This window comes from Pinus tabuliformis, chromosome 8, assembly GCF_031772625.1.
Source record: "Pinus tabuliformis cultivar Carrire ecotype Pingquan chromosome 8, CPIR1, whole genome shotgun sequence".
Taxonomy (NCBI): Eukaryota; Viridiplantae; Streptophyta; class Pinopsida; order Pinales; family Pinaceae; genus Pinus; species Pinus tabuliformis.
The window spans coordinates 263,197,816-263,207,359 of NC_142294.1; the positions used below are offsets into that span (position 1 = coordinate 263,197,816).

General features: G+C 32.9%; 1 protein-coding gene across 1 annotated transcript; it reads right to left on the bottom strand.

Moving 5' to 3' along the window:
* Positions 1-7,000: 7,000 nt before the first annotated feature.
* Positions 7,001-7,861, bottom strand: LOC149235160 (RING-H2 finger protein ATL78-like). The gene has a single exon (XM_089461300.1). The coding sequence runs from the start codon at positions 7,779-7,781 to the stop codon at positions 7,179-7,181; it is 603 nt and encodes a 200-aa protein (XP_089317426.1). The 5' UTR covers positions 7,782-7,861; the 3' UTR covers positions 7,001-7,178.
* Between the last annotated feature and the right edge of the window lie 1,683 nt (positions 7,862-9,544).

Genomic DNA, 9,544 nt, shown 5'->3' on the forward strand with positions numbered 1-9,544 from the left:
TCATCATATCAGATCTCTCTTTGCCAAAGATGTCCTCAAGCCAGTTTATTGTCCTTCCGAAGATCAGATCTCTGACATTTTCACGAAACTGCTTGGCAGAATAAAATTTGCTAAGTTCAGGGATGAACTTGGTATCTATTGTAATGTATCTTTGGATCATAGGGGGGAATGTTAGATGATCCAAAAATACAATTTTATCATAGGTTATAAAATTAGAATAAAATAATTATTAATTTAAGATATTAAATTAATAATTATTATTCTAGAATGATTAATTATTTAATGGAGACAATTAGAAATTAGTATATTGTTGTAACAAGATATGACTCTCCAAATGTGTCGTATCTTAGGCTCTATTTTAAGAGATTAGTTAGCTAGTTTGTTTGAATAGCATTTAATGTAAATGGACACTTGTTATTTAATAAGTGATCCATAATTAGAGTTAGTTAAGACATGGAGCTTATAAATAGCTCATTGCAAGAGTGTTTGGTTGTTCGGGTGTAAACTCTTGCAAATCAATTATGTAATTTTTTTTTTTCTGATTAATAAAATTATGTGTCTGAGGACACTTCTGCCATTAGAAAGATGTATTTTTGTATGCTAAATTGACTAGTCAAAGGCCTATAGAATTTATAATCTAGTTACAAAGAAGTTTGTTTTAAGAAGAGATGTAATTTTTTTTCAAAATAAATCTTGGTCTGATATTGTTGATGAAGCTTCAAGTCAGTATTTTTATCCACCACTACCACCAAGATTGCAGTTTGAAGAAGAACGATACCATTCTGAAAATGGTACATCTTCAAGTAGTGAATCCGCTAGTGATTCAACATCTTCAGAAGACAATCATAAAACAAGAAGGGTCAGAGAAATATATGAGCTGGAGTATGAGTTTGACCAACAGAATATGTTTGCATTTCTTTCATCTCAACCAACCCATTTTGATGAACCAGTAAGAGAAAAACATTGGGTAGATGAAATGAAACAAGAAATTGTTTCCATAGAGAATAATCAGAGTTTGGAATTAGATGGTCTCCCAAGAGACAAAACTAGAATTGGTGTAAAATGGTTATATAAGACCAAGCTAAACGAAAAAGGAGAGGTTGGGAATCATAAGGCAAGGTTGGTTTCCAAAAGATTCTCACAACTTTTTGGTGTTGATTATGGTGAAACCTTTGCTCTAGTAGCAAGGTTAGATGCTGTCAGAACCATTTTGTTCGCAACAGCTCCATATAAATGTAAAGTCTATCATCTTGATGTAAAATATTCTTTCCTAAATGGTATATTGCAAGAAGAAGTTTATGTAGAGAAACCTCTTGGTTTTGAAGTTCCAAGATAAAATCATAAGGTTTATAGATTGAAGAAAGCCTTGTATGGTTTGAAACAAGCTCTAGGATCTTGGTACATTCACATTGACACTTATCTCATCAAAACTGGTTTTTGTAGGAGCAATCATGAGCCAACTTTGTATACCAAAATTCATAAAGGTAAAATTCTTATTGTATGCCTTTATGTATATGATATTCTTCATACATGAAATATGATGTTAGAATATTTCAATGCAAAAATGCAAATAAAGTTTGATTTGATAGATCCAGGAGTAATGAAATACTTCTTAGGCATTGAAATTCATCAATTTGCTAATGGAATTTTTTTCGGTCAACAAAAATATGCCACTGGTATGATCAAAAAGTTTGGAATGACCAATTGCAAACCTGTATATACACCAATTTCTCAAGGCACAAAACTAAGCAAAGAATATGTAGCACCACCAGTTGATTCCACACTGTATAAATGTATAGTTGGTAGCTTGTTATATCTCACTTGAACTAGACCTGATATTATGTTTTCAGCAAGGTTTGTCTCCAGGTTTATGCAGTCACCTAAGATTTATCATTAGAGGGTTGAAAAAAGGATGTTAAGGTATATTGCAGGGACAATAGATTATGGTTTGTTCTATACACATTCATAAAAATTTTCACATTCAGGGCATACATACAATAATTATGTAGGGAGTTTAGATGATCACAAAAGCACCTTAGGGTATGCTTTTCATCTTTGAACAAAACTAATTTCATGGGCGTCCAAGAAACAATAAATCATTCCAATATCTTCTGCAGAGGTAGAATAGGTAGCAACAAATTCAGCATCTTGTCAAGCTATGTGGTTGACAAGATTATTGAAAGATATTTTAAATATTCAGTAGGAGCCAACTCCAATCTACTGTGATAACAATTTAGCTATTTCTTTATAAAAAACTCATGTTTTCCACAAAAATAACAAGAACATTGACACTCGTTTTCATTTCATCCATGAGCTTGTCAATGATGGGGATAGAGTACTCAACTTTTGTGGTTCCAAAGATCAAGGAGGAGATATTTTTCACAAAGCCATTGGCCATGAATGCATTTGAATTTAAAAGAGAACTACTAGGCATTGTAATTGTCTCTACATGTAACAGTTGAGATTACGAGGGGATCTTGGTTAGGTGTCATCTTATTTGATTCTATTATCTGCTAGGTGTCATAGATTGTTCAGTTTTACTTGAGTTCTACTCCATAGGTGTCGAGTTTTACTTCAATAATTTATTATTGATGTTTACAATGAAATCTATTTAGTCATTCGGAATATTGAGAAGAGAAATATCTGCTCCACTTTTCGGTTTCATTCTTTGTCACAAAGCATGACTGGAGCAGGTTAAGAAATCAACAATAAGAGACAAATATCCTTTTCATATTTAGAGAGGTTTAGGCCATAGCTGAGGAACTAATAAGTTGAGAAGAAAAAGGAGAAGAGATCAATGGTGATTGGTGTAGTTCTGATCTACTACAACCTCCTATGTTTACTGGTGAATATTTTTAATTTTGGTTATCAAAATTCTAACTTTTCTTCAAGCTAAAGAGTTAATTGAGTACAAGTATAACAACCCATATGATGAAGTACGCAATACTTTAGCATTGGATTTTATAATACAGGGATTGGATGAGAAGTTTTTGTGCAAGGTAGAAAGAGCTACAAACTCCAAGGAAGCATGGAAGATCCTCGAAGTAGAGATTGTCACAAAGAATAGTGACATGCAACAACATGTTATGTCGCAAGCAGAGAAGTCAACCACATATTAGAGATTTGATGAGAAAGACTCTAGGAAGACAGTAGAGCTTGGAAAATCCCATTCAAAAGTAGATGATTGTCATCAAGACTATAAAACTGAAACCCATTCTGTAGACATGCATATGGATGAAGAAGATGCAACAAATATTGCAAAGAGAGTAGTTGAAGCCTCTATGTGTGAAACATAGCAAGAGCATATAAATGCTTAAGGACTCTACTGTAATGTGGATGGTGCAGATGACGGTGAATCCCATTTTGAAAAAACACATGTGGATGATGGCTACAGAGTGAGATGCGCCTTGGTGCATCCAGCCATAGTTGATGAATTTGGTGAAGTTGAAATTATCAATGAAATTGACAATGAGCACAATGCTCAAATATCCCACAATAGAGTGGATGAAAATTATGTTGTTGTTAAATTTGATGAAGAACCATTAACTGGTGATGAATTGTTGCACATGATGCAACCGAAATCTCTTATTGATGTGTTGTTATTTGGTGAGAGAAGCCCACTTGTGATTGGAATCCAAGTGAAAGAAAACATGTTTGTAGCAACAAAGGTTTGTAAAGGAGTGGAAGATAAGACATAGAAGGAAGAGGAAGAGAAGGAAGCTCTCATTGTAGAGCATAATAAATATGTTTCTAACATTGATCTTGAGTGTGCAATGCACCGAAAAAAGCAACAGTACATGATGATGAGGATGCGCGAATGGACATGGATATTTCTAAAGACAAGAATGAATGCATTCAAACCCTTTTTCAATAAAGGAGTCAACAAGATACAAGATTATGTTATCAATAAATAAGGTAGAAAGAAAGACAAGAATATGAAGCACAAACAACAAATCAAATAAGACAATTTGAAGATGAAGCGTTTTGGAAGCAATCTGTGGTTGAACAAATTGTTGAAAAGGAATTTGTACCAAACAGAACAAATACAAAAAAAGTCAAAGAAAAATTGCAACAACAACAAGTAATCAAATATAGAGCCTACAACAAGAACATGCAAGAGAGAATGAAGCAATTTCAAGGATATAGAATTTGTAAGAAGAGAAAAAGAAAATACAAAATTGTAAGAGTTTTGAGTCATTGTAAGCCTAGCTGAGACATAAAAGAGCATGCATGTTTGAATGATAATTGAGTTAATATCTATTGTAAGCCTAGTAGACATAGTTAAGTCATGTTTGAGTTATGATGAGTCATACAGTCGTAATTAAGAGCGAGTGTTAAATTTATAGAGTGAGTTAACTGAGTCGAGTGAGTTTGAGTTAAGTAATATTTTGAGAAAAGTCAATTTAGAGTTTGTGTGCATGTGAAGTTATTTTGTGTGAGTCACTAGAGGAAAAAATTTAAATACCCCTCATCCACTTCATTGTAATCATCAAATTTTGTGTGATCAATAAAAGAGCCCCAACTCAAATTAGTGTGTGTTATTTTGTGCCTCTTCTCCTCCTTCTTTGCAACATGGACAACTTCTAGACAAAGGATGAGCCCAAACAAACCATCATATAAGGTTTTTTAGATTTTCTTTAATATTCATCAATATTATAATTTCAATAATAAAAGAAACCAAATATCTTAAAATTTAAAAAATACACACATATAATCTTAATTTTCATTTTAACATGATATTTTATAATTTCACACATATAATTTTATCATTAAAGGTAAAAAAAACATAAAAATAAATAAATAAATAAATAAATATCTTGGCGTTACATTTTCATAACTATGAACTAACTTCCTAAAATAAAAAATTAACATTGCAAGTGGTAATTGATGAAACTAGTTTCAATTTTAATACTAATTCAAATAGAAATCAATACACACTAGAAATTGTGTGTGTTCCCTTAAAGCATTAACATTTATGTGTACAATATGATAAAATTATAAGACAAATGACAATTGGTTAATCCATTTGTAATTTCTGTACGAGATATCTAAAATACATGCTTTATTCGACTATAGCAACCGTTAGATCTATGCTACATATTATTTCACCACAGCATTTTACATGCATATGTTTTTCCTGAAGGTCCACTTACATATTATTTTACCACGGGAATTTATATGCACACCATTTTCCTAAAACTGGACTTCCAAACCATTGTAGTTGGTTTTTATGTACTGCATTATCCACCTCCCCCAGCATATGTTATCACTAATTTGTACAACGGCCAGCAACCGTGATCGTTCTTCCTACAATTCAATTCCCATGTCATCTTCTCAGTTTTATAATGTTCTTCCTTCTATTTAATTCCCATGTCATCCTCTCATTTCTATATTTCTTTTGAGAATTATGATTCTTGCAGCCACTAAGGAAACAGGATCTCGTTGCAGCACATTGAGAACTTTATACCTCTCATTCGGCCTTTGATTCAAAGAAGATGGACAAGTTAAAGGGAGTTTTACCATCACAATTTCCACAAATGTCGCTTCAACCGATCTACATGTGATGTTGAGGAATCGTTTCCATAGTAAACGATCGCTTCCACTGAGTTGGAGAAAACAGCACGGTGGCTATTTTACGGTGGATCTTTGAACATAGGATGCGTCCCATCGCGTTTGTTATATGAAATGGATCTTTGCAATTATTTAAGTTTTTTCCAATGCTAACCGGCCTTCACACATTTTGTATATTATTGACACGAATATTCAAACATCAGTTAGCACCGACATATTGAACCTCAGAGACCTGAAAGCCTATTAAAATTAAAATTGCCGAAAAGCGTTACAATGCCATTTAGAAAACATTAATTTATAATTGATTTTCTTAATTTAAAATATTGCTAGGCACAACCTGTAGGTTAACTAACAAAATGTTAAAATTCAGTACAATTTGTTTTTCTCTCGCACAACATGTAGGTTAATTAACAAAATGTTAAAATTCAACACAATTTTCTTTTTCTCTCACAATCATATTTTTGTTTACTTATTTCCAATATTAACTTTTTATATATATAAATGATTAAAAAAATAGAAACCAAATGTATCAAATTTATTAATATTATTAAATGATAAAGCATAGTAAAATGTTAATAATATTGTGAAGCCATAAAATATAGTAATATTTATGAACATGAATAATAAAACCAGAAATTTGAAGTTTAATATAAAAAATGAAACATTGGATATTAAAAATAAGTTTCAAGTGATATCCACATACCTAAAAATTTATTTCTTAATTGCTATTCATATCAGATCCAAATTTATTTAACAATAAGTATGTGTAGGTGGAACACAGAAAATAAACCCGTCTAATTGAATTCTACACCAGTGATGACTTGTCTTGCACTGAACCATAATAACTACAATCCAATATAATAATTGTCATGATTCAAAAAAAATCAGAAAAGTAAAGAAAATGCTTTTCAAAATTAAGTTTTTTTTAAAATATAAAATTTATTTTTTTTCTGAAATTTTTAATAAAAAATTTGTATTTTTTAATAAAAAACTTAATATTATTTAACTGAAATTTGTTAACAGTAAACATAACTTTGTCCATGCTTTTCGAACCAACCAACGAGTGTGATTCATCTTCAGTATAATATTAATAACATTTTAAATAAAGAAATTATGATTCTTTTCATTAATATTTTAATAAAAAAAATTAATATAGAAATTTAATTTTTTCCAATATAATAAATTTGTAATTTTTTAATATAGTCAATATGGTTTTCAATATTTTTTATATTTTACTTTCCTAATAAAATAAATTAATATTATTTAAGTGCAACTGTATTCTTTTCAGTCAAAAGAAAAATCCGTATCGTATTAAGTTGAACGCATTTTTAAAAGAAACGAACCTTACGGCTAATTTTCGAATTTTTTTGGCCCCATACATCCAAACTTTGTATTCATCAAATAAATTCAACAGCAAATTCATCGCCTTTATGTATTCATCCCGCTGTACAAAGATATTCTTCCCCATCATAGGACACTGATACAGTAGGTTAGGTGTGGTCACAGAAGGAAACTGATCGCAGCTTTGCTTTGGATAAAATGCCGCCTTCAAAAAATTTCATTAATGCTCCATTCCCTCCATATCATTCATCTGTCTAAAGACATCTCTATCGCTTAACCCCACACTCTAAGTCGATGCTTTCGCTAGTCTCCTGAGATTCTTCGGACGGATGAATCTGCGCTTCATAGACGTTGTGTTTGGCCGGCTTAAACCAGTTTGCCACATTTATAGAGCCAGGAAGAAGACAATGTCTACAAGTAGGGCAGGAAGAGTGAGAACGAAGCCATTTGTCGACGCATTCCATGTGAAAGCCATGGTTGCAGCTGGGCAACACTCTCACACCTTCACCTTCCATGAAGTCCGCCAAACAAATAGCGCAATCCGTTGCAACCTGTGGTATTGATTCGCCATAGCTGATAGAGGGAAGTGCTTCTATGGATTTGTCGTTCAGGCCGGTATTAGCTCGTCTGGTGGCCATATGATCGTGGCACGACCTCCAAATCTTGTCCCATGGAATGATTGAAGCCAACCCCATTAGACTTATGAAAGTGCAGAGCAACACAAGAAGAATCAGGGTCATATTTTCACTCATATGTGGACTAATCGGCCCTTGAGCAGGTAGCTTGTCGGTGGTGGCCTCTAAAACCATTCTTCCCTTACTAATCCTAAAAACCCTAAATCCTGCAGAATTTGTTGATAAATGTAACATAAAAGACTTTTCAGACAACAATTTCAGAAATCGCCTACTCTTTCGCTCCGACTGAATACGAATCTCACAAATATAGTGGTCCGGACATCCTCGGATTGCTTGCTTCTAGGTGAGGGATGCAATTTAAGGGTGCCGCATCTAGGCTGCGGGATTGAATAGTGAAAAAAGAAACTTGCATAAACAAAGAATTGTTTGGAATCCGATTAGATACGCCGGCCAAGCTGATCTATCATTTTCAAAAGTTTGACAGTAGGATAATAAATAAATAGGTATGTAATCTACAGTGGAGCCGTCCCACACGAGCAAGTTATTGTATACCTAGTTCCTTATGGTTTTCCAAGTTGCCTCCGTATGAAAAACTGGAAAACGCAAAACGTGTTTGTTGCCGACCAAGTGAATATAAAAAATACAGATACCCTGCTATGTCGATATGATCTTCGTCATGTATAATACAATCAATAGCTATCTTATCTGGTATCTGGCCATCTTGGAGATCTCGGATTTTGTTCTGACATATAAAATTGTAAAGGTGTTCCACCATTAGGGTACACTCATTCCCATCAAGCTATATGTTCAAAAGGATTTAAAATATTGCGTAGTCGGCACTTCCCAGATATCCATATCCGATCAAAGATTCCCGTCATTTGGATACATTTAATCCAAAATCCAAGTTATAGGTTCAATCGGATTTAAAATTGTTAAGTCAATCGTTCCCTCTATTGTTACGAATGTACAGGATTATATCTAATTTTGTATTCTTAAGATCTAGCTTGAAACATATTGTTAGGTTAGTGTTTTAAGACTAATTGTGCTTTAGTTGGATCGCTGTACTGTAGTTTTTAATCATTGTGACGACGGTTGGGAGGCCGCATCGTCATGGCCTGCAGTTCCCCGTAGTGTAGCGTAGCATAATCATTAGACTATAGTTCATTTTCCTTTGAATGTATTTAGCTGTATCATTGTTTGCAATTGTTTTTTTTGGCAGAGGTGAGATACACATTTTAATTCTTCGTGGTTGCACGAATGCTTTGCATTAAGTGCAGTAAAATTACAACCTATGCTAAGGAGGATGTTTGTGTTGACACCCCAATGACCACCATATATCATTGGTTTTTCGTTTCCTCTATTGCGTATAAATTGTTTTTAATAGAAGTGGGAGTACTTTCTAAATGGAAATTATAAGGGAAATTATACGCATTTTAACCTTTTCTTGGCTACATGAACATTTTGTGAGGTTATAGCAAAATATTACAAGTTTTGGTGAAGGGTTTTGTGTTCACACTCTAGTTAGTATATATCTCATAGATTTACCTGCCATGTGTGTGATTTTCTTTAGATACCTATTGTTAGGGGCTGGGTTTTACTGAACTCGACATCTATTTCTTTGAGATTGCATCCAATACAAAAGTTCCTTGTAGCATTATTTTTCAAGTTGTTTGGTTTTTATGACATTATTGCAATTCTTAAATAACAGCTTAGAAAGTATATTGATACAATTAACTCTAAACATACATAAAATGTAGTATGTCCCAGTTGATAATTTAAGCCTAGAATTTAATAAACTAAATTGATTGACATTTTTTACGCCATTATCAATAAGATGCATTTATCTCTTTCATTTTTTGCATTTGATTCTTGTTGGGCCAAGATTTATGACTTGAGATAGGGGGGACAGTAAGATGCAAATATGGCCTGTCTTCAAAATTTCTACAATGTAAGGACCTAATGCATTCACTTTATCGATTTTCTCCAAAGCCTTATAT

What these genes read in the sequence shown, in the direction of transcription:
- LOC149235160 (XM_089461300.1), bottom strand. Translation starts at nt 7,781, where the DNA reads ATGTTACATTTATCAACAAATTCTGCAGGATTTAGGGTTTTTAGGATT.